Raw genomic sequence first — 26736 nt, 5'->3', positions numbered from 1 at the left:
TGGGAGCTTAAAAAGGTGTTTTGTCTGGAACTTAGAAGCAGCTCTAAATCTAGTAGGGCAGACTTTCTAACATACCTAGTTTTATTTATTGACTTTACTGGAGTATGATAGGAAAATGAAGACTCTTTACTCAGTTCTGGTATTGCTCATAACTTACCGAGAGGCTAATACTAAACTTGGAAAATTGTTTAAGTACGTTTTATCAAGCAGTCTGGGTTTTGTTTTTTAATACAGTTTTTAATGGATATCTGAAAACTGAAGGAAACTTTAAAGGTTTTTTAGTGGTGCAGGTGAAGGTGCCAGTTGCTATTTGGTATCACACTCTACAAAAGCTTCATTACTTTACTTGATGCTGGTTGCTAAGCAGCAATTGCACAGAGCATTAGTCTACTGGGTGCCTTTACAAGCCAGAGGCTGATGCTACACTCTTGATGTCATGTGAGGAAATAATGCACATGCTCTAATTGCTCACCAGGAAATAAACCTAGAAACAGAAAATGAAGAACAAAAAGATTGCTTGAAATAAGACATGATCAACATGACCATATTTTGAAACATTTCAGGAAGGTTGCTTCTTGTCAAACTTGCCTGGCAGAGTTTGTTCAAAACTTGTATTTAATAAATGAACACCCGACTTACAAAAAAAAAAAAAAAGTGACTAAGTATCAACAGATAGATACCTTTGAAAGCCAACTTAGAGGTTTCTTTCCAAAATATGCAAGACTTGGGCACTGAAAACAACATGGCATTGTTGACAGAAATTTTAAAAAACCTACATAAAATATATGTTCCAATCATGGATTTGAAGACTTGGAATTATTAAGATGTCACTATACTTGATGCAATTCCAATCCCAGAAGATTTTAGAAATAGATACACAAAATCTGATTTCCATATAGAAGTACAGAAGACTGAGAATATCCCTAATAATATTGAAAAGGAAGAACCAAATTTAAGGACTTATACTATCTGATATCAGGATTTACTGTAAAAATACAGTAGTTAAATCAGTAGGATCCTGGCATAAGAATGAAAAAATAGATGAATGGAGTATAATAAAGAATTCAAAAAAGACTCACATTTATATGGTGAATTGGTTTTTGACAGATTCTGAAACAGTTCAATGAGAGAAAAAAATATTTTTTTCAATAAATGATGCTGAACTACTGTATTCACTTAGAAAAAAAGAAAAGAAAAACTCTATTTTTACCTCACACCATACCTAAAAGTGATTTGAGATGGACCATAGACTTAAATATAAAATTAAAAACTCTAAAATTTTTTGAAGAAAATATAATGGTAACCCAATTTTTAAAAAATGTACAAAATATTTTAACAGACACTTCTTCAAAAAGAAAGATGTGTACTAATATGCATGTTAAAAATATTCAACATTATTACTCTAATGAAATGCAAATTAAAATCACAATGAGACACGTCATATGCTGTTTAATTTATATGAAGATTTTGGAATTGGCAATTCTTATCTACAGAAGTAGAAATCAAAATACTTGCTGCCTCTCATTGGTGAAGGACTGATTAGGAGGGAGCATTAGAGAAATGTTGGGGATGTGAGAATATTTTCCGTCTTGACTGAGAGTTACAGGAGTAAATATACACTGTCAAAATTGACAAAATGGTACTTGAGTACATTTCAATGTATGTACATTATACCTCAGATTTCCTTATTACCAATGCTTGGGCTGCACTCTTGAAGAATTAGATCAGAATATTCACTGGGTATCTCCTGGGCACCAATATTTTAAAGTTTCTCTTATGATTCTAATGTTCAACTTTGGGAGCCTCTAGTGTGGTTTCATGCTCTATCCCTAATTCCATCTGTGGATATAGAACAGAAGAGTAGCTAGGGTTAAACATAAATTCTGGAAGTTAGAATTCCATAAATCCCCAATAATGTGTAGCCTCAGACTGAAAAGTGTTAGTTCACTTGTCTATCAAGACTGACTTGGGATACAAGAAGATAAAATATCAAGTGGCACCAAAGACATTTATTGCTCCTTCTTCCTGACAATGAAAGGGTACCAATGAGGCAAAGTGTGAGATGGAGAACACATATCAAGGGCCTTGAGTTGTTCTCCTTTCCCAGGTGAGGAGAAGTTTTTGATGCAGATATGCTGGTAATGTTGAACAGAGAACGATGTGGCTATGCACAGCCAGGTGTGTATAGTGGATAAGGACCGATAAGTATAAGTGTATTCTCAGCTACCAGGAAGTGCAACAGTGGAAGTCAAAGATAAATATTCCTTCCCAACATCTGTATAAGTGTTGATTTACTTGTCAAAACTCATGTCTTAATTTTGGTTTGGTAATAAATCATGGATGAATTATGAGCAGGAAGATGGAGAATACCCAGAGTGCTTTCATCATGTCTTAGATTAATTCCTCCCCTGCCATGAGCATCTATTAACACAGTACAACCTAGCTTAATTTATATTTTTAAATATAGGCTATATCATATGAAATTGTAATGAATACTTACTTTATATTTTCTTCAATTCTAGATATTATTTCATGGAGTGTTAGTATGCCTAATAACCCTCATTGTCAATAGATTTGTTTTGCCAACAGCAGTTACTATACTAGGTAAGCCCTAAAAATTACTATTCCTGTGGAGAGAAAAACATTCTAAATATGGTCAAAAAGTGATAATAATAAAGAAAGAATCCATAGGCAGCATAGTGAGACTCCCATCTCTACAAAAAGTTTGAAAATTAGCCCGGTGTGGTGGTGTACATCTATAGTCCTAGCTATTCAGAAGGCTGATAGGGGAGGATTGCTGGAACCCAGGAGGCTGGTGCTGCAGTGAGCCAAGATCACACCACTGCACTCCACCCTGGGCAAGACAGCAAGATCCTGTCTCAAAAAAAAAAAAAAAACATATAAATTATATAAATATGAGTCAGTGGTGCCTAATTTTTTTCAAATTTTATTTTACATATGCAGGTTTGTTAAATGGGTATGGGTATGTTGTGTGATGCTGAGATTTGAGGTACAGATCTCATCACCAAGGCAGTGACCACAGTACCCAAAAGGTAGCTTTTCAACTCACATCCCATTTCTCTTTCCCCACTCTAGTACTCCCTGGTGTCCACTATTCCCATCTCTATGTTCATGTGTATTCAATGTTTAGTTCCCACAAAAGGTATTGGATTTTCTGCTCCTGCATTAATTCACTTAGGATAGTGGCCTCTGGCTTTATCCATGTTGCGGCAAAGGGCATAATCTTGCTCTTTTTTATGGCTGTGTAGTATTCAATGGTGTATCTGTACCACATTTTCTTTATCCATTCCACCAATGATGGACACTTAGGTTGATTCCATCTCTTTGCTGTTGTGAATAGTGCTGTGATGAACATACAAGTGAATGGGTCTTTTTTGTAGAATGATTTATTTTCCTTTGGCTATCTTGGGGTGGCTAGCTTGAATGGTAGTTCTGTTTATAGCTATTTGAGAAATCTCCAAACTGCTTTCCACAATGACTGAACTAATTTATATTCTCCTTTCTCACCAGGAGTATATAAGTGTTCCCTTTTCCCCACAGCTTTGCTAGCATCTGTTATTTTTTTGACTTTTTAATAATAACATTCTGACTGGTGTGAGATGGTATCTTATTGTGATTTTGATTTACGTTTATTTGATGATTAGTGATGATGAGCATTTTTTTCAGGTGTTTGTTGGCTACTTGTATGCCTTCTTTTGAGAAGTGTCTATTCATCTTCTTTGCCCATTAAGATTTTTTTTTAGTTTTAATTTTTGTGGATACATAGTAGTTGTATATATTTATGGGGTACATGAGATATTGTGATACAAGTACAAAATGTGTAATAATCAATTAAGGTAAATGGAGTATCCATCACCTCAAGTGCTTATCCTTTGTGTTACAAACAATTCAGTTATACTTTTTTGTTATTTTTAAATGCACAATTAATTATTCTTGACTATAGTCACCCTATCGTGCTATCAAATGACAGATGTTTTTCATTTTTTCTATTTTTTGAACACATTAATCATCCAAATTTCCCCTTAGCTCCCCAGTACTCTTCACAGGCTCTGGTTAACCATCATTCTACTCTCTATCTCTGTAAGTTCAATTGTTTTAATTTTTAGCTCCCACAAATAAGTGAGAACATGAAAAGTTTTTCTTTCTGTGCCTGGCTTATTTCACTTAACATGACCTCCAGTTCCATTGATGCTGTTGCAAATGACAGGATCTCATTTTTTTTAACAGCTTAATGGTATGCCATTATGTATATGTATAATATTTTCTTTATCCATTCATCTGTTGATGGACACAACCTTTGCCAATTTTTAAATGGGATTATTGGTTTTTGCCTGTTGCTTTAAGTTCCTTGTAGATTCTGGATATAAGATCTTTGTTAGATGTATAGGTTGCTAATACATTCTCCCATTTTGTAGGTTGTCTGTATACACTATTAATAGTTTATTTTGCTTTGCAGAAACTCTCTAGTTTAATTAGGACTCACTTGTCAATTTTTGTTTTGTTACAATTGTTTTGGGGACTTAGCCAAAAATTATTTCTCAAGACTGATGTGGAAAAAGTTATTTCCTAGGTTTTCTTCTAGGGCTTTGAGGTCTTACATTTAAATATTTAATCCATCTTGAGTTAATTTTTGTATATAGTGAAAGGTAGGGGTCCAGTTTCATTGTTCTGCACACAGCTAGCCAGTTATTGCAGCACCATTTATTGAATAGGGAATCCATCCCCCATTGTCTGTTTTGTCATCTTTGTCAAACATCAGATGGCTGTAAGCATGCAGCTTTACTTATGGGTTCTCTATTCTGTCCCATTGAGCTATGTATTTGTTTTGTACCAACACCATGCTGTTTTGGTTACTGTAGACTAGTAGTATAGTTTGAAGTCAGGTAGTGTGATGCTTCTGGCTTTGTTCTGTTTGCTTAGGATTGTATTGGCTATTTGGGCTCTCTTTTGGTTCCAAATAAATTTTAGAACTGTTTTTCTCTAATCCTGTGAAAAATGACATTAGTAGTTCAATAGAAAGTGTGTTGAATCTGTACCTTGCTTTGGATAATGTAGCCATTTTAATGATACTGATTCTTTCAATCCATGAGCATGGAATGTTTTTCCATTTATTTGTGTCTTCTCTGATTACTTTTGCAGTGTTTTATAGATCTCCTTGTAGAGGTCTTACACCTCCTTGGTTAGCCGTATTCTTAGATATTTCTCTTTGTTGTGGCAATTTTCTCCTTCTTCTTCTTCTTTTTTTTTTTTTTTTTTTGAGACAAAGTCTATCTCTGTCGCTCAGACTGAAGTGTGGTGGCGCGATCTTGGCTCACTGCAAGCTCCGCCTCCCAGGTTCACGCCATTCTCCTGCCTCAGCCTCCCGAGTAGCTGGGACTACAGGCGCCTGCCACCTTGCCTGGCTAATTTTTTGTATTTTTAGTAGAGACGGGGTTTCACCGTGTTAGCCAGGATGGTCTCGATTTCCTGACCTCGTGATCCGCCCGCCTCGGCCTCCCAAAGTGCTGGGATTACAGGCCTGAGCCACCGCGCCCTGCCGATTTTCTTCTTTTTTATTTTTAAAATGTTTGTGGGTACATACTAGGTGTATATGTTTGTGGGGTACCTGAGATGTTTTGGTACAGGCATGTAATGTGAAATAAGCACTTCACAGGGAATAGGATATCCATCCCCTCAGGCATTTATCCTTTGAATTACAAACAATTCAATTGCTCTTTAAATTATTCTTAAAATTTAAAATGTAACCCTTTAAATTATTCTTAAAATGTAAAAGTATTATTGACTATAGTCACCTTATTGTGTTGTCAAATAGTAAGTCTTATTTATTCTTTCTATATTTTTGTGCCCATTAACCATCCCCACCTGCCCCCATTCCCCACCACCTTTCCCAGCCTCTGTTAACCATCATTCTACCCTCCATGTCCATGAGTTAAGTTGTTTTTGTTTTTAGATCCCACAAATAAGTGAGAATATGTGATGTTTGTCTTTCTGTGTGTGGCTTATTTCACTTAACATAATGATCTTCAGAATACACAACAGGTGCTAAATTTCTTAGGAAGCTAGAAACTGGATGTATTCTAGAACAAAAAGATAGTTTAAGAGATTGGAGTCTTAAAAGATAATGCAGATAATTTATCATATGTGCTTAACTGGCTCATGCAATTATGGAAGCTAAGTCCCAAAGTATGCATTCCAAAGGCCTGAGAACCGAAAGAACCAATGGTACAAGTTCCAGCTAAAGTCTGAAGGTAGGAGAAGACTGAAGTGCCTTCTCAAAGCCCATCAGGCAGAGACAACAAATTCTCTCTTGTTCAGATTTCTGTTTTATTGAGGCCTCCAACAGATTGGATGAGCCACACCCACACTGGGAAAGGCAATGTACTTTATTCAGTCTACCAATTTAACTGTCACCCTCATCCAAAAACACTCTCACAGACACACCCAGAATGTTTAGCTGAATATATGGGTACCCTGTGGCCCAGTCAAGTTGACACATGAAACTAACCATTATACCTCTGTTTCTCTGTTTCCTCATATATCAAACTGGGAAAAAGGACTCACCTCAAAAGGTGGCCAGATAACCAAAAACTTAATGCATGCAAAGTGCTGAAATATGCTTTTGCAGAATATAGTAAGCACTCAATAAACATTAGCTGTTACTATTACATGCCTCACCTTTTGCGAGAAGAAATATGAAAGCAGAAAATTTTTAACTCTTTAGTATTCCCATTATTAAACAATTTATGTTGAAATTTTACTTAAAGATTAGTGACAATAAGTTAAAAGGAAGCTTTCTAACCCATATCAAAATGGTGGTGTTTCTACTATGTATCAAATGTGTGTTTGTATCAAAGGTCTTCGTGATGCCACATCAACAAAATATAAATCAGTTTGTTGCACATTTCAACACTTTCAAGAGCTAACCAAGTCTGTAGCCTCTGTCCTTAAATTTGACAAAGATCTTGCTAATGCTGATTGGAACATGATTGAGAAAGCAATTATACTTGAAAACCCATACATGGTAAGCAAGTAATATCTTTTTTATTGTTTTAATGCAGATTTAATTACACTGAAGTATAAATCAGATCATAAATATTAATTCACAATTTTTAACGTTTGTAATTGACAGAGAAGTCGTGTTGATAACTCTATTTAACCAAGTAGTAAGGGGGGGGTATTAAGGAATTTCATGGTAACTGTGGGGCAAAGTAGAAGTCATAACCCCTTTGAATACATATGTTTAAAATACATGTTTTATGTTTATGTTTAAAATACATATGTTTAAATTCAAAAGAGGAAGCTGTGTATTGGAGATCCTTTTAAAAGACATCATAGGTCAGCACAGGGAGTAATCTTAGCACTTTGGGAAGCCAAGGCAGGTGGATTGCTTGAACCAAGGAGTTTGAGACTAGCCTGGCAACATGCCAAAACCATGCCGCTATAAAATATACAAAAATTAATTGGGTGGTGGTGTGCACCTGTAGTCCCTGCTACCCAGGAGACTGAGGTGGGAGGATCACTCAAGCCTGGGAGGTTGAGGCTATGGTGAACCATGGTTGTGCCACTGCACTCCAGCCTGGCCAGCAGAGAGAAACCCTTTCTTAAAAAGAAAAATTATATATATGTGTGTGTGTGTGTGTGTGTATGAAAGTGAACCTTAGAAAATGGCTAGTTTTTGACCAAATTGGGAGGGGTCAGGGGCCTTTGTTTATTTATTTAGGCTATTGTATATCTAAGCATTTGCTAGACCTTAATTTATGGTTAACAATATTTTTAATATAAAATAGAATTCAAAGCCAATACCATAAGTTTAGCTGTGTGAGATGTCACTTTCTGCTTCTGAGATATGCTTTAAGATATCTGCAGTCAGACTTATTCTTTTAAGAACACTCAGCACACTAATCTGTCACGGTTTCCCTCAAGGGAAATAGTAAAAGTTGTCCTGGGGTCCTCAGAGCTGCTGCACTTTTCCATGTCCTACATCATGTCCAATTTTCAATGGTTTTTACAATGTTTTTGTTTTTGTTTTTTTGCATCACACAATATGAGGGGCCGAGTTCTAGGAGTGCTTAGGTGAGATAATTAGTCTCTATGAAGTAGAATTCTGAAAAAATCCATTTCCTATCCACTGAAACAGTGCTTAAAGCTCCAGATAGGAATTTAGAACTAACCATTGTACCTGCAGGAATACTGCCAGGATTTCTGGATGGAACAAGTACCGTGTCATACCCAAGGATTTCTCTAGTAGCTTCCAATACCTGATTGTGAACTTTTGCTGACTTGTCTGCATCAGAATTATCTAGAAAGCTTATTCAAAATAACGATAGCGTTTTCACTTGCTCTCTGAAGATTTTTATGCAGGTGGTCTGAGCAGGGCCCCAGGAATATTTTAAATCCACCACCCAGCTAATTCTAAAGTAGAAGCCAGTGTTGGGGCCACCACTCTGGTACTTGATCTGTTTCAGAAGGCAGAGGATCAAATGACTACATTCTCCCTTCTGTAATGCAAACATGAGGGATATTATAGTATTAAAGATAGAACGCTGACCTTGGAATCAGAAAATCTGACTTTATAGCCTAGCTTTCTCACTTAATAGCTTTGTAATTTTGAGCATATCATCAATTTTCTCTAAGCTTCAGTTTCTCATCTGTAAATTATTCATACTCCCGTTTCCTTTATGTGTGTTCACTTTCTATTTTACATTAAGTGATCATTTTAAAGCAGTGGTTGTCAAGTTTTAGCTGCAGCAAAATTTTCAAATGGGGTTTTAGAAACACAGATGGCTGCCCACTCCTCCAATTATGATTCAGTAGTTCTAAGTTGGGATCTGAGAATGCACATTTCTAGCAATTCCCAGGTGATTCTGATGCTGCTGGGAAACTACACTTTGAAAACTGCTAGTGTAAAGCATGATCATATATGTGATAGCTTTTTAAACTGTTAATAATGCCATGTAAAAGAAAATATATGATATAACTCCCCCCCACAAAACTGACAATTATTTTACCTTCTATAACTGAGCAAATGATTAGACATCTAAGCAAATGATGAGGATCTGAACATTTTTCTATATTTATTTCTGTAAGAAATATATGTCTAATTTCTATAAGAAATTCACTCGCATTGCATTCTAGCTGGGAAAAGATAATATCTCATGATGGTTTTGATTTTCATTTCGCTATTGACTAGTGATGTTAAATTTTTTAATGTATTTGTTGACCATTGTGTGTCTTTGAGAAATGTCTGTTCAGATCCTTTGCACATTTTCAAATCATACTATTTGTTTATTTGGGGTTCTTTTGCTGTTGAGTAGATTTGCTACCATTTTTCAAAGCAAACTGGTACAAAAACTGCTTGTGGATTATGCTAAACAATGTGTTAATATTCATGTGTTTTTTGTTCTTTTATTTATGTTTTATTTAGTTGAACCAAGAAGAAACAACAGAACAGCAGAAGGTGAAATGTCCACACTGTAACAAGGAAATAGATGAGATCCTTAACATTGAAGCAATGGAGCTGGCCAACAGGCGTCTCTTGTCGGCACAAATGGTACTGTGTTATTCTCTTTTGAAATTATTTTTGGCTAAAAATTATACTGGAAAATTCCTCCTTTATAAAGACATCTTGATCATGCTCACTTAATAGATTGTTTACAAAAGCAAAGGGAAGTTTGACATTGTCTTAGGAGTCTGCTTGATCGCAAAAAAATAAAATGAAAGAAAGAGAGAGAAAGAAAGAAAGAGAGAGAGAGAGAAAGAAAAAGAAAGAAAGAAAGAAAGAAAGAAAGAAAGAAAGAAAGAAAGAAAGAAAGAAAGAAGAAATTCACTCACATTAGCTTAAGTAGAGTGGTTTATTTATGAAGAAATGGCAATTTCACAGATCCCAATGGCAGAAATTGCAACTGGGGTTAAACTTCAGATGTGTTAGGCAATGAGTTCTGTGACATTGCCCATCTCTGGATCCAAGCCAGTTTTTCATGTAATGATGCAGCCAAATCCTCTAATAACTGACAGAAGAGGGTATTATGTTTTCATTCAAATCTTGGCTAAAAATTAGAGAAATTCTGTAACACAGCAGCATACAAACTGTTGGAAATTTTACCTTTTCAAACTAATATTTTATTCCAATATGAAATGTAAATTTAGGGTCAAGAGGGTAATTTTTATTGCTGTTGTTTTAATTGACATATAATTATACATATTTGTGAGGCACAATGTAATATTCCAATACATGTATACATGTGCCATGATCAAATAAGGGTAACAAGCATATAGATCACTTCAAACCTTTATTGTTTCTTTAGGTTGAGAAGGTTCAAAATCTTGTCTTCTAACTATATGAAAAAATACAATAGATTATGGTTTACTGTAATCACCCTGCTGTAGAACACTAGAATTTATTCCTCCTATCTAACTGCAAGTTTGTATCTGTTAACCAACCTACTCCTGCTAGCTCCCCTGTCCCCCTACCCTTCCCAGCCTCTTGGAGCCACTATTCTACTCTACTTCTATGAGGTCAACTTTCATAGCTTCCATGTATGAGTGAGAACAAGCAGTATTTATTTTTCTGTGCCTGACTTCTTTCACTTAACATAATGTCCTCTAGTCTTATCCATGTTGCCACAAATGAAAGCATTTTATTCATTTTTATGGCTCAATAGTATTCTGTTGTGTAAATATACGACACTTGCTGTATGCATTCGTCTATTGATGGGCACTTAGGTTGATTGCTTATTTTGGCTATTGTGAATTGTGCTGCCATAAACATTCCCCATATATAAACATTGTATTCTAGCCGGGAAAAGATAATATGTCATTATGGTTTTGATTTTCATTTTCCATTGACTAGCGATGTTAAATTTTGTATGTACTTGTCGACCATTTGTGTGTCTTTGAGAAATGTCTCTTCAGATCCTTTGTTCATTTTTAAATCATGCTATTTGTTGGTTGGTTGGTTGGTTTTTGCTGTTGGATAGTTTGAGTTCTTTGCCTATTCTGGATATTAATGCCTTAGTAGAAGAATACTTTGCAAATATCTCTTTTCATTCTGCAGGTTGTCTCATTATTCCATTGATTGCTTCCTTTGCTGTGCAGTCATATTTTAGTTTGATATAATCTCATGTGTCCATTTTTTCTTTTGTTTCCTGTGCTTTTGAGGTTGTAGCCATGGAATCCTTGCCCAGTCCAATGACCTGAAGTGTTTCTCCTCCGTTTTCTTCTAGTGATTTCATAGTTATGAGTCTTACCTTTAAGTCTTTAATTCATTTTGAGTTTATTTTCATATAAAGGAGAGACAAGGGTTTAGTTTCATTCATCTGCATGTGACTATTAATCCCAACACTATTTATTGAAGAGACTCTTCTTTCCCCAGTGTACGTTCCTCATGACTTTGTTGAAAATCAGTTGGCTATAAATCGGGTTTTTATATATATATATAAATACATTTCTGGGTTTTCTATTATGTTCTATTGGTCTGTGTGCCTGTTTTTATGCAAGTACCATACTGTGTTGGTTGCTATAGCTTGTTGGTTGTAGTATATTTTGAAGTAAGGTATTATAATGTCTCCAGCTATGTTCCTTGCACTCAAAATTGCTTTGGCTACTCGAGGTCTTTTGAGGTTCCATACAAATTTTAGGAAGGTTTTCTCTATCACTGGTATTTTGCTAGGGATTGCATTGAATCTGTAGGATTCTTAGGGAGTATGGTCATTTTAACAAGATTTGTTTTTCCAATATATGAACATGGAATGTCTTTCCCTTTGTTTGTGTTCTCTTCAATTCCTTCATCAATCTTTTGTAGTTTTCATTGTAGAGGTCTTTCACTTTCATAGTTAAATGTATTCTCATGTATTTTTGGTAGCTATTATAAATGGGATGTATGCTTTGATTTCTTTTCACATAGCTGTTAGTCTGTAGAAATGCTACTAATTTTGTTTGTTAATATTGTATCCTGCAGCTTCATTAAATTGGTTTATCAGTTCTAGGAGTTGTTTTGTGGAGTCTTTAGCTTTCCTAAATATAAGATTTTAACTTATCCTCATTCAGCATGATGTTGGCTGTGGATCTGTCATATATGGTTTTATTGTATTTAGGTACATTCCTTGTATATCTACTTTGTTGGGAGTTTTTATCATGAAACAATACTGAATTTTATCAAATGTTTTTTGAGTCTATTGAGATGATCAAATGGCTTTGTTCTTTCTGTTAATGTGATGTCTCATGTGTGTTGATTTGTGTATGTTTAAATATCCTTGCATTCCTGGGATAAATCCCACTTGATCATAGTGTATAATATTTTTGACGTGCTGTTAGATTTTGTTTGCTAGTATTTTGTTGAGGATTTTTGCATCTGTGTTCATCAGGGATATTAGCCTATAGTTTTCTTTTTTGTTGTGTTCTTTGCTTTTGGTATTAGGGTAATGCTAGCCTCAAAAAATGAGTTTGGAAGAATTCTTCCCTTTCAAAAATATTTTTTTCTTGGGAGACTTTATATTACTGCTGCAATCTTGTAAGTCTTCATTGGTCTATTCGGACTTCCTATGTCTTCCTGGCTCAATTTCAGTAGGTTTATGTGTCCAGGAATTTATCCATTCCCTCTAGGTTTTCCAATTTGTTGGAGTATAGTTGTTCATAATAGTCTGTAATGATCCTTTGAATTTCTGTGGTCTCAGTTGTTGTGTCTAGTTTTTCACTTCTGATTTAATTTACTTGTATCTTCTCTCCTTATTTGCTTAGTCTAGTGGTTTGTTAATTTTTTCTTATTTAAAAAACAACATTTTGTTTTTCTGATCTTTTATATTATTTTTGGTGTCAATTTCACTTATTTTACTTCTGATTTTTATTACTTCTTTCCTTGACCTAATTTGGGGTTTGGTTTGTTCTTGCTTTTTTAGTTCCTTGGGGTGCATAATTAAGTTGTTTTTGAAACTTTGTGTGTGTGTGGGGAGGAGGGAGGATGGAGTCTTACTCTGTCACCCAGGCTGGATTGCAGTGGTACAATCTTGACTCACCGCAACATCCACCTCCTGGATTCAAGCAATTCTACCTGAGCCTCCTGAGTAGCTGTGATTACAGGTGCTTGCCACCACATCTGGCTATCTTTTGTAATTTTAGTAGATAGGGTTTCACCATGTTGGCCAGGCTAGTCTCAAACTCCTGACCTCAAGTGATCTGCACACCTCAGCCTCCCAAAGTGCTGAGATTACAGGCATGAGCCACCACACCTGGCCCTCTATTTTTTTGACGTAGAAGTTTATTACTATAAATATCCCTCTTAGTGCAGCTTTTGCTATATCACATAGGTTTTGGTATGTTGTGTTTCTATTTTTGTTTCAAAATAAAGAATTACCTTCTTAATTTTTTTCCTTGATCTATCAGTGGTTGAGGAACATGATTAATTTCCATGTGGTTGTACAGTTTCCAATGTTCCTCTTGTTACCAATTTCCAGTTTTATTCCATTGTGGTCAGAAAAGATACTTGATATGATTTTAATTTTTTAAAAATTTGGGGGGCTTGTTTTGTGACCTACCATATGCTCTATTCTGGAGAATGATCTATGTGCTGATGAGAAGAATATGTATTCTGCTGTTCTTGAATGAAATGTTCTGTCTATAGTGCAGTTTAAATCCAATGTTTCTTTGTTGATTTTCTGTCTAGATAGTCCTTCCAATGCTGTGAGTGGGATTTTAAAGACCCAACTATTATTGTATTGGAGTCTTTCTCTCCCTTCAGATCTAATAATTTTTGCCTTATGTATCTGAGTGCTCTGGTTTTTGGTATTTATATGTCCTCTTGCTGATTTGATCCCTTTATCATTATATAGTAAACTTCTTTGTCTCTCTTACAGTGTTTTACTTAAAGTCTATTTTATCAGTTGTAAGTATAGCTATATAACTACTCCTAATCATTGTTGGGTTCTGTTTGCCAGAAATATCTTTTTTCACCCCTTCACTTTCAGTCTGTGGGTGTCATTACAGGTGAAGTGACTTAGTTGGGTGTCACTTCAGTGTGTAGTTGGGTCTTATTTTTTAATCAATTCAGCCAGTCTATATCTTTTACATGGAAATTTTAATTAGTTTACATTCAGGGTTATTATTAAAAGGTGAAGACTTATTCTTGTGATTTTATTAGTTGGTTTTTTGGGGGGGAGTTGGTGTGTATTTGTTTTTGTTTGTTTATCTTTGAAATTTGGTGTTTTTCTGTAATAATAAGATTTGATTCCTTTTTCTTTAAGATTTGTGTATCTGCTCTATCATTGGCTTTTACATGTTTTTAAAATCTTAGTTATTGTTGTTTTGCTTCCAGATACTGGACTTCTAACATTTCTTGTGAGTCCAGTCTAGTGATGGTGAATTCTCTCAGGTTTTATTTGTCAGGGAAACACTTGATTTCTGAAGGATGGCTTTTCTGGATATAGTGTTCTTGGTTGAAAGTTTTTTTTTTTTTTTTGGTCTTTCATCACTTCAACCATATTATCTTATTCTCTTCTGGCCTATAAAGTTTCTGCCGAGAAATATACTGATATTCTAATGGAGATTCCTTCATATGTGACTTGACACTTTTTCTATTTTTAAAATTCTCTCTTTGTCTTTGACTTTTGACAGTTTAACTATAATGTGCCTCAGAGAATAATTTTTTAGGTTAAAACTTTTGGGGGATATTTGACCTTCCTGGATCTAGATGTCTATATCTTTTCAAAAACTTGGAAGTTTTCTGTTATTACTTTATTAAATATATTTTCTATGCCTTTTCCCATCTCTTCTTCTTAGATTCCCATAATGATAACATGTGTTTGTGTAATGATGTCCCATAGGTCCCATGAGCTCTCTTGGGTTCTTTGACTCGCTCGCTCGCTTTCTTTCTTTCTTTCTTTCTTTCTTTCTTTCTTTCTTTCTTTCTTTCTTTCTTTCTTTCTTTCTTCTCTTTTCTTTCTCTTTCTCTCTTCTTTCTTTTCTTTCTTTCTTATCTATGTATCTTTCTCTTTTTCTCTTTGTTCTTTCTCTTTTGTCTGGCTTGGTTATTTGAAAATATCTGGCTTCGAGTTTACAGATTTTTTCTTTCTGTTTGATCTAGTTTGTTATCAAAGCTCTCAATTGTTTTTTTTTTTTCATTCGTTGAATTAGCGCCAATGTTTCTGTTCGGTTATTTTTTTTTTAATAATATCTATCTTTTTGTTGAATTTCTCATTCACATAATGAATTGCTTTTCTGATTTTATTGTGTCTGCTGAGTTTGCTTAATATCATTATTGTAAATTCCTTTTCAGGGAGTTTCTGCATTTCCATTTCTTTGGGACCAGTTGTTGGTGAACTATTGTGTTCCTTTAACAGTGAGATATTTTCTTGCTTTTTCATGTTTTTTGTGTTCTTGTATTGATGTCTTTAGATCTCGTGAAACACTTGCCTCTTTCAATTTTGTATAGTGGCTTTCATGGGGAAAGACTCACCTGCAGATATGTCCCAAGGTATCAGTTGGGTAGGGTGCATTAGCTTTATACTGGGTGGATATAATAGCATAGCCTCAATACAGTTTCTTCAGTTACAGTCAATGTCATTGATGCCTGTGAGTGCCTCAGTTGCTTAGGCTGCAGAAGTTTGTGTGGCTGGTATACCTATGTGGGGTCTGCTCCCTTGTGAATGAGGGAGCTGGCTATGCTACCATGGGTAGAGAACCAGGATCATCTGTGATCTGGGAGAAGTGCAGGGACTGGTCAGTCAGCATCTCTTCTCAGGTACTACTCCCTTGAGGGCAGTGTTCCAGGCTGATCTTCACTCTGGGGAAGCAAGGGGCTGGTTAGCCAGCAGCTCAGCTCATATGCTGCTATCCTTGAAATTTTGCTTTTTAGTATAGTTAATTTTCCTTGTAGGCAAATATAGTAAACCTAGGTAATATTTTTTGGGCTAAAGATTGTGATTTATTCATCTGAATATCTTCAGTGAATCCCACAATGTGTAGTACATAGTAGGCGCTCAATTAATATTCACTCAATTAATTAATCTGAACATCTTTGGAGTATTTCAGGTTTATTATGGGATCTAATAGCTCTTCTATTTTGATAACTCAATTCTTCTCTTCTTTCACTCCTCTCTTGCTGTTTAATTTCCTTTCTTTTTCTTTCTTTTTTTCTTTTCCTTTGCCTGCCTGCTTTCCTTTCTTTGTTTCTTTTGTATTGAGATATATATCATTCTTTGTTTATTTCTGTCTGATAAACTAACTTCAAAAAGTATCTAATTTTGCCTTACAAATGATATAAATGTCAATAATACTCTCTAACTTTCTAACTAAAATGTTAACTATAGATGTACTTTTAGATGTACGTTTAGAGTAGCCACATGTTTTCATTTCCCTTTTCTCAATCTACCTCTACGTTCATTTAAAAAAAAATTGCTTACTAGGCCTTGTACCCATGGCTGGAACATGAATTTAGTTCGATGTGCTGAAACCTCTTTGTGCTCCTCTTCTATTTTTTGAAAAAAGTTTTCTCCATGTTGCTCAGACTGGTCTGAAATTTCTGAGCTCAAAGAATCCTCCTGCCTTAGTCTCCTAGAGTAGTTCCCTTCTTTTTTTTTTTTTTATTATTATACTTTAAGTTCTAGGGTACATGTGCATAACATGCAGGTTTGTTACATATGTATACTTGTGCCATGTTGATGTGCTGCACCCATCAACTCGTCAGCACCCATCAACTCGTCATTTACAGCAAGGAAGGAGTTCCCTTCTTTTCACTTTTATACTTTGTTTTGTTTTAACGATTATGCTTATTATTCTTATAAACAAGAAGCCGTTTATAGATATGTTTTATTACATATTTCATTCTTTAATATATTGATATTATAATTTTCACTGATTATTTCCAATAATATTCCCAGTTGAGAATATCTTTGAATTGTATTTTTCAATGGTTTGGCTAGTGTCTCTAGTGTAATTTTATAGAAAAAAAATTGATTAGTAAATATTTAAAGATGTTTCAGATAAAAAAATATGAGTTTTATCCAAGTAATGATACATTTATATGAAGACAAATGGATGATTTTTATGCAATTAATAAATTAATATTTATGAAATTAAATACAGCTTTCTTTTTTGTTTGGATACCTGTAGAGTTATTTTTATTTCCTTGTAACTTAAAAATGTTATGAGGCCATGTCTTTTAGTCACTTCCCAATTTTAATTTATTTCAGGAAAATATGGTGTTCAAGAACCCACAAAATAAATGAAGGAGACTTCATTTTGAGTCTTGTTTTTATTATTAATATGATATGTGACTAAGGACTTATCTATTGAGTTTTTATTCTCCCGATCTATAAAAGGGGAAACTTATGGTAACTGAATAACCTCTTTTTCACTTGTGATATTCTGTGTTTTCTGCAATGTACACTCCATGTAACTTTTTGATTTATTGCCTCAAATGTTTGGGTTCTACTATTATATTTCGATCATTGATTTTGTGCTATTGTTATGTCTTAATCAAGAAATCCCACTTTTCAAAGTAGATTGGATTTCTCTGCTCTGTTCTCTAGATCCTCATTTCACTTAATATCTTCCGAGTTCTTCTTAATTTTAGATATATTTTCATGCTTATCTTGATTTGTTGATTTGGTTTCTGCATTCCCATTGGGAAAGATAATTTAACAATTAACATCTTCTGGTATCTAATTGCTTTGGTATTTGTATTGGTAAGCTTTCACGAGATCCATATAATCTTCAGCTTCCTCATTTTTTCACAAACTACTATTCTTATCTTGAGGATACTAAGAATATTTTGATTTAATATTGTTTTAAACATATTTTAATGATATTTAAGGAGAAGAGTGCTACTCTATTGAATTCCTGTAATTATGGGAAAAGTTTTTTAATCCCACATCCTCAAATGTCATTGCTGTTTCTTTCTAATAAATGACATTTTTTACTAGAAATGTCATTTCTAGTAACAAAGCAATGTTTAATATTCAAAACTGATCATGCAGAGAGAATCTCTGCTGCAGAACCTAAAAATCTTTGGTCATATAATAAATTTCAGTTAAGGAAGTTGGTCTACACAGTGATTCTCAACAGTGTTCAGCACATGGATGCCAGGAACAGTGTCAGATACTGGTTTCCACATCATCAGACATAGTCCCTGAAGCTCAGAAGGCTCTTTACATATGTATTGAATGAAGAAGTGACTGCATTCTGCCAAACAGTAGCAGTCTCTTATTATAATATTCCTTATAAATTATAAAATTTTCTAAAAATAATTATATAAGTTACAAAGCTATAATAATTTTAATCCTTATCACAGATGAGGCAGCAGAGCCTTGTTGCGGAAATATTTGAGAAAATTCAATTAAATAAAGATGTGTAGTAGGATTTTTTTTTTTACTGTAGGGTTTCTCAGAGCCTTTAATATTCATTATTAACTTCTGAGATGTGGATATAGCTTGCAGCAGTTCCCAAACTCATTTGCCAACAAGTTCAATTTATTTTTTGAAAACCTAATTCCATGTCTAGAAGACCTCTAGTTTCCTTCAGAACCAGTGTGGCTCCACCCAAAGCCAAGACCTCCCTTATCCAGTAATCTTATAATCTGAACTCCATAGAAAGATTCTTTTTACAAACATATTAGATTGAGTGTTTTTACTTCTTTATCACACATTTTTTCCCATCAAGATTGTAATAAGTAGTCATTGCTATTCATGCTATATAATGACTTGAATTAATATTTCTTTTAGGCAAGCTACCAGAGACAATACAGGAATGAGGTTCTGTCCCAGAGTGCTGTCCAGGTGTTGGTAGGTGCAGCAGGAAGTTTTGGTGAGAAGAAGGGAAAGTAAGTATGTTCTCAAGAGATGGCTTCTATTCTAAGCCACAGCATTTAGGAAATTACCCAAGTGAGTTTTCTTGTTTTTGTCTGATAACTTGGCTCCCTCTACTATTAACATTAATACCCTAGTATTACAGAAGAGCTGCCTGCTCTGTATCCCACCCTCAGGCCAAACTATCTATTTTCAGTTTCCCAAATTTGCCGCATTCATTCATACCTCTATGATTTTGAACAAGCTGTTCCTTCTGACTGAAACTTTCTTTGGTTCTTTGTCCTCCCGCTGCCAAAAGGTAAGCTAGGGTAAAGAACTCTTCCTTTTAGACAATTTGAATGCCAGACTAAGTAAGGGTGAAGCCTTCCTTAATCCCTCCAGGCACATCTTCCCCAATACATAGGTATTACTTCAACATCTTCTCTTAATACTCAGCACACATTTGTAATCTTATAGTGATTTCTTTAGATATAGGTCTCCAAAATAAGCTTGAGTACCTAAAAATTAGTGTTTTGGGGAGTACCTTCAGATCATCCCCTGTGGAGGAATGCTAGATCTATGATTGGGCAAAGAGAGGGGTTAAACTACAATGCAATTGTAACAATATCCACCCAGACATACCTTCTTGTTCTAGACAACAGTCCTGAAGACACCAAAATTCCCTGCTTAAATTATCCTAAGCTTATTTTCAGAGTCTATTTGGGCCTCTACTCCTGGTCCATCATCCCATGAGCAAATCAGGTCTTTGGTGTGCATATCCCTAAACCAGAAGGATGTGCCAACCTTGTGTTAAGTCACACTTATAACATTGTGGTACACTGAAGGATAAAGTTAGATGTTAGAAAAGAAGCAGCCAGAAATTAAGGCATATTTGCATTTCATTTCAAGTACAGACTTTCAAAGTAACTAAGAGTTTTCATTTTAAACCTAGTCATACAAATCATTATGACATTGTATGTGTCATGATAGGAAGATGAAATATATCTTATTTAAAATTTTGTTTCCTTGATTTATAATGCTTGAATATTTTCATCTGTGGTACCAGGGTCTCCATTTGTCCTTTTGATCCAGGTCCTTCTAATGCTTTAGGTGACCTAGTAAAGTTGCGGGAGTTGAAAGAGAGGGCTGGGCAAATGTGATCAATTCAAAACAATATCATGCATATTTTAAAGAAGAAAGGTGCACATTGTACAGTGGAAGTTTTTAATAAATGACACAATAAAAAGCATCATTAATACATTTTCCAGGAGATGTTAATATAAAAATAAAACAACAGGCTGGGCATGGTGGCTCATGTTTGTAATCCCAGCACTTTGGGAGGTCAAGGTGGGTGGATCGCCTGAGGTCAGGAGTTCGAGACTAGCCTGACCAATATGGTGAAACCCCATCTCTACTAAAAATACAAAAAAAAATTAGCCAGGCATGGTGGCATGCGCCTGTAGTCCCAGCTATTCAAGAGGCTGAGACAGGAGAATTGCTTGAACCCGGAAGGCAGAGGTTGCAGTGAACTGAGATTGCGCCACTGCATACCAGCCTGGGCGAGAGAGCAAGGCTCTGTCTCAAAAATAAAAATAAAAATAAAACAACATAGAGCAATTCAGCCCACTGCCTCGATTTTTTTCTCTTTAAATGTTCCACAAAGGCAGAAGCAACATATGACTATGAAGGCAAACTTTGGAATGTATTACATTTTTTATGCATACATGTAAGAGATATACATTAAATACCAATATGTGCAAAGCTATATATTATCAATATATGCCAGTCACTGTAGGCAATATTAATATTAGCAAAATGGTATTCCAGCCCCTAGAGAACTTTCTATTGATTATGCTTATATTCAGTTCTTGCTTTTTTGCTGAGCTGCCTTGGAGTTGATTTTACCATTTCCTAATTATTCCTATCAGTGCCTCATGTGTCAGGGTGACCCGTAGCAAGAAAAACAAGTCTAAGAAAAGAAAGAGTGGAGGGTTTAAACAGGAGCACCAGGACCTATGCTAAGTGCTTGTATAATTGCCTAAAAAATAATACTTTGAGCACATAGTTTATTTTTATTGAGTGCCATACCGGGTACAGTTTAAAACACTTTACACGTATTAACCTATTTTACCTCAGAAGAATCTTATGAGATAAATGCTGTTATTATATTCACGATGCAGATTAGGAAAGAAAAGCAAAGAGAAATTAAATAATTTATGCAAGGTCATTTGACTCATAAATTATGGAGTTGGGATTCAAAGCCAAGCTGCCTCGCTGTCTAGTTAAATAGATCATACTGTTCCCCTAAATCAGGACTAAATAGTGAACACGTTGATAGGAATTCAAGAGCCTGAATTACTTAGTAATTTGTGCTGTAAAGTGTCACACATAGATATCACAATAAGACTATATTAAATGCTTATTTTTGTGGGTCCAGGGGGCCCTCTCGTTTATTATCTCTGTGGCAACACTTACCACATTTTACTGCAATTGGTATTTACATGTTTCATCCCACTAGTCTGCTGGAGCCTTGAGGGCAGACCAGTATTTCTTTGTGGTTTATCTTTAGCATTTAATAACCATAGCAGATGTTGAATAAATATTTTTTCAATTATAAATGAAGCAAGTCATATACACATTCAACATTTTCCATTTATTTACCACATATTATATTGAATTACAGATAATTGAATGACTTCATTCTTTTCGATTACGTTAGTATCCCTGTAGTAAGATAGATAGATAGATAGATAGATAGATAGATAGATAGATACACAAGTTTTAATGTAAGAACATTATAATTCATGGAAAGGGCAAAGTTTACCTTTGAACTTAGGTTTCCAATGCCCTTCCATTAAGCCACATTATAAGGTAGGGCCTCAGACCCAAGGGCAGAGCCTTACTCTCCTTCTGATCATGATAATGAAAGTATCTGGTCAGCAGAAGGTAAATTCCTTGAAAAGCCAAGGAGATTGGCTAAACAAGACACAATCATATACATGGATCTGAGCTGTCTCAGTTAAAAAAAAAAAAATCAGCGGAAAGCTACAGAAAACTTGGGACAAGGGCTACCAAAATTACACTGAGCTCTTATGACCAGTGACTTCTCTAAGTTACCATTTAAACTCATTTTTAGTCATTCTAAACCTTACTACCTGCTTTGAAGGTGAAGACAAAGAGATGGGAAGATGTGTGATATGAGTTGGATGCCTTATACATGCTTTCCCATTTAATTATCCCAGCCTAACACTGGTATTTTTATCCTTACTTTGCAGATTAGCAAGAAGTAAATGAGGTAATGTGTACATTGCCATACCAGACAATGGGGAATCTAACATGAAAACCCAGGTGTCTGAATCCCAAATATTTGAAACATAGTATGTTTTCTCTCCCTGAACCTTGAAATCCCCATTATTTTCAACCATATATCTCCAATTTTTAATACTCTCTGTTTAACAAGTGAGCCTTACAATCTAACTTCATGAACTATGCCCATGAAAATGTCTGAATCCAGCCATCATGGCACAAAATAGTCTTCCTGCTTTCTGACAGTACAATTTTAAACGTATTTCAAAATGTTTAAAGCATGTTTGAAGATTTCTTTCTTTTTTTAGATGTATGCGTCTTGAGACCATAAAGAATTATTCCGAAAGCCAAAAAACAATTACCTTTACTAGAAAACTACTGCTCAATTGGGTGTATAATACCAGAAAGGAAAAAGTGGGCCCCTCAAAGTAAGAGCTTTTCAACCTTATAAGAAATGCTATTATATTCACTTGAAATTCCCTGTTTATTTCTTTTAAAATTGTATCCTGAATATTTTGCAAAATATTTTGAGTAATTTTACAATGAAATTTCTTTTTAAAAAGTTTGCATATTTTATTATTTGAAAAATGGCCTTATTTACAGTCATAGAAAATGCTCACAAACATACCTAAAGTAAGAAAACAAAAATAATTTGTATGAACAAATTCACTTTTTATACCTGTTACTAAATCAGCCTTGAAACTCACCACAAGTTTTGGTACCACCATAAGTTGTTAGAGTTTTCATAAAAAATCGTAGGAGATTATGGCATAATCTAAGAGAAAAATGATCTGGCCAGCATCCACTGTAAACCTTAGCTACATCCTTTTAATTTTTTATTTAAAAAAAAATAAAGGGTTTTTTTCCCTGTCTTTACAGTTGATTTAAAGCCTTAAAGTGGGTGGTAGCCACCTCAGAGGAGACTGATGAGTATCCTAGGGCATAAAGAGCTACAGAATGTTTATTAGAAATGTGACGGTCAGTCACCACCCTAAATTTCTTATGTACATTTATAAAGTTACTTGAAGAATAAAAAAGACAGGAATAGTATTCTCTTTTTAATTGAGGTAAATTTCACATACATAAGTTAACCATTAACCATTCTAAAGTGTACAATGTAGTGTTATTTATTAGTCCAAAAATAAACTGCGTATTCATTAAGCAGTCATTTCCCATTTCCCCTTTCCACCCTTCTCCTGGAAAGTACCAGTCTGTTTTCTGTCCCTGTGAATGCATTTATTTCAAATGTTTCATATAAATGAAATCATCACTATGTAGCCTTGTGTTTCTGACTTCTTTCACTTAGCATAATGTTTTCATCCACATAACAGAATGTGTTAGTAGTGTAAGGGTCATCCTCTTTCTAGCATGTATCAAATATGTGATTCCTATTGAAGGCTGAATAATGTTCCATGGTAAATATACCACATTTTATTTACTCATTCATCAGTTGATGGACATTTGAGTTGTTTCTGCCTTTTGGCTATTATGAATAGTGCTGCCTTGAACATTCATGTGCAAGTTTTTATTTGAATACCTGCTTTCTATTCTTTTAGGCGTATCCCAGGGGTAAAATTGCAGGACCGTGTGGTAATTCCATATTTAGTTTCTTGAGTAATCACCAAATTGTTTTCCACAGCTGGTATATAATTTTGTTATCAGGAAATATAAGTCCTTCAACTTTTCTTTTTCAAGATTGTTGTAACTAGTCAAGGTCCCTTACAATTCCATATAAATTTTAGATTGTCTTGCTTGTTTCTGCAAAATAAAGAAAAAGGTCGAGATTTTTATAGGATTTAATTTAATCTGTAGATTGCTTTGGGTAGTGTTGTCATATTATCAATATTAAGCCAATATTAATCTAAACCATGAACATGGGATGTCTTACCGTTTATTTAAATCTTTAACTTATTTTGGTAATGTTTTGTTGTTTTAAGCATGCAAGTTTTAGGTTAACATTAATCCTAACTATTTTGTTCTTTTGGTGCTATTTTAAATAGAATTGTTTTCATAATTTCATTTCAGATCAGTCCTTTCTAGTGTATGGAAATACAACTGATTTTTATATATCAATTTTGTTTCCTGAAACTTTGCTATTTTGTTTATTAGCTCTAGTTGATTTTTGCAGATTCTCTAGGATTTTCAGTGTATAGGATTATGTCATCCACAAATAGAGATTTTACTTCTTCCTTTTCAATTTGAATTCCTTTTTTTTTTTCTTAGATTCAAAGGAAAGAAATATAGCTAGGGACAAAATGAATGAGATCAGTGACTGCAAATTTAACCATAAACTTAAGCAAAGGTAACCTCCAGTGCCATGCTTTGCCAAACATGGTTTTGCTGCTGGGAGAGATCAAGAAAAGCAGCCTGGAGTGAGGACAGAGAAAGGCAGAGGGGTTACCACAAAGTTAACAAGGCTTGAACTCTGTAGCTCCCATCACAGAGGAACTGCCAGAGGCCTTGGAGGGCCCTGGCAATGTGAGCACAGATTATATATTACTGCACTCATAATTTCATCATCTTTTTTTCAAAGGGGATCCAAAATTGTAAAAGCTTCTGCATAGATGTACCTTTGAGAATGAGAAAATGATCTGGTACTTACCCAGTCTTCAATCAGCAGTTAATTAATCATTATCATGCAAATTTTTAACAACAATAGTGTATTATTATACTACTTGAACAATTAAAATATAATTAAAATATTAAAAGTAAATCTTTTTTGTACATTTCTACTCTCCATCATATTGAGTATGGAAGCTATTTTTCAAAGCATATACATTAATTTAAATTTTGTGATAAAATCTGGATCCATATATTCCACCACCATCCATCCTAGGCTTTGATCCCAGTTTTACACCTTGACAAGAGAAGATGCTCATGATACATTTTGAAGAGGGAAAAATGCAGGTTACAGAAAAATATGTGTCATATAACTTCTTTTATGTTTATAGATAATCATTTTATAAACATAAAAAGTTGGAACAATATTCAAAATAATAGTATTCATCTCTGAAAATAGAAATTATCAAAAGTTAGAAAGTATTCTCTTTATTTAAAAAAAAAATTCCAGTTTGAATTTTTCCTGTGTTACACCAAAAATATTTCTATTAAAAGTAAAAAGAAAAAGTGAATGAGATTTACGGAGGGAGAGAAAGAAAAAGGAGAAACCAGACTCAAGACAGAGGAGGATCAGTGGAAGAAATTAAAAGGAAAATTTCTGAAGCAGGATGCCAGAACGTGTTAGCTAGTGGTGGCTGCTTTCAGAATTAAGGAGGGCTGGCTGGGCGCGGTGGCTGAAGCCTGTAATCCCAGCACTTTGGGAGGCCGAGACGGGTGGATCACGAGGTCAGGAGATCGAGACCATCCTGGCTAACATGGTGAAACCCCGTCTCCATTAAAAAAAATACAAAAACTAGCCGGGCGAGGTGGCAGGTGCCTGTAGTCCCAGCTACTCGGGAGGCTGAGGCAGGAGAATGGCGTAAACCCGGGAGGCGGAGCTTGCAGTGAGCTGAGATCTGGCCACTGCACTCCAGCCTGGGTGACAGAGCAAGACTCCGTCTCAAACAAAAAAAAAAAAAAAAAAAAGAATTAAGGAGGGCTCTGTGGCTGTTGATAAGCAGAACAGGAATGAGTGTATATGAAAATCATTTAATGTAAACCTTTTATCAGATAAAACTGTCTTTTTATTTTACAGATACTTCTTTTTTCATTTATGCCATACAATAGTATTTACTGAGGAATTTGAACATGTTGGATACCTTGTGATATTAATGAATATATTTCCTTTTGTAATCTCTTGGATATCCCGGTTAAATGTAATCTACCGCAGAGAATTAAAACACACTAACTACTGTTTTCTCACACTTTATGTTCTAGAGGCACTACTTAAGGTAATCTAAAATTTATGTGTGTATGGAAGTGTGATATGTCTGACAGGGAGATTTCCTAGCCTTGTTTTTCAACACCAGCAACAGACAATTTTCTGAAGGAGTGTCTGAATTTCTTCCTCACATCTCCAAACTTTAATTTTTGAAAGTGATTTTTATAGTAACTCAATAGATAATATACATACTTGAAGCACTGATTTTATATTTCTGAAATAAATTTTAAAATGGTGTGTGTCAAAGGGACGCAAAGTGAGTTTAAAAGGTATTGGCAATGTTCTCAGTCTTAGCAGTGTGGTGAGTACTTGAATGTTCGTTTTATTATTTTTACACTGGATAGATATTTTTATATCTATCTAGTATGATAGAGTAATACACAGAGTACCATGGGAACAGACAGAAGGAGCTTCTTATGCGGAATAGTAGGGTCAGAGAAGGAAGGTATTCAAGGGAAAGTGACACTTCAGTTGAATTTTGAATAATGTATAGGTGTCAGAAAAGAGAATAAGTATGAATACATTGCATAATAAACAAGAACAAGGGAAAACATAGAAGCAACACTATGACACGTGTGAGGAATACCACTCCCAATGACTGAAGCTCAGGAATGAGTTGGTCAGAGTGGAGATTGGAGAGATGTTAAATGTGTTTTCAAGATATGGAAAATGAAGGAAGAGACATAGATGTGAATTAAATAATAAAGGGCAGGCCATGCTGTCTCATCTACTTTCGTGACATCAACTGTCATTCAT

At 34.8% G+C, this 26736-nt stretch overlaps 1 protein-coding gene across 14 annotated transcripts in view; it reads left to right on the top strand.

Annotated features, from left to right (window-relative positions):
* SLC9C1 (solute carrier family 9 member C1) overlaps positions 1–26736 on the top strand; it is a 136740-nt gene that overhangs the window by 47271 nt on the left and 62733 nt on the right. For 13 of the 14 annotated variants that reach the window (XM_021934036.2, XM_021934035.2, XM_009199956.3 and 10 more), the window contains 6 exons: positions 2523–2604; positions 6876–7042; positions 9446–9571; positions 18732–18829; positions 22409–22528; positions 25795–25990. In XM_021934036.2, coding sequence (XP_021789728.2) covers positions 2523–2604; positions 6876–7042; positions 9446–9571; positions 18732–18829; positions 22409–22528; positions 25795–25990 — 789 coding nt within the window. The remainder of the gene's footprint in view (positions 1–2522; positions 2605–6875; positions 7043–9445; positions 9572–18731; positions 18830–22408; positions 22529–25794; positions 25991–26736) is intronic. The other variant, XM_021934032.2, reaches the window with a different exon arrangement.

Source organism: Papio anubis, chromosome 2 (genome assembly GCF_008728515.1).
Source record: "Papio anubis isolate 15944 chromosome 2, Panubis1.0, whole genome shotgun sequence".
In the NCBI taxonomy this organism is placed as follows: domain Eukaryota; kingdom Metazoa; phylum Chordata; class Mammalia; order Primates; family Cercopithecidae; genus Papio; species Papio anubis.
Note: the sequence above shows the minus strand (reverse complement) of the source record. Positions and strands in the feature narration are given on the sequence as shown.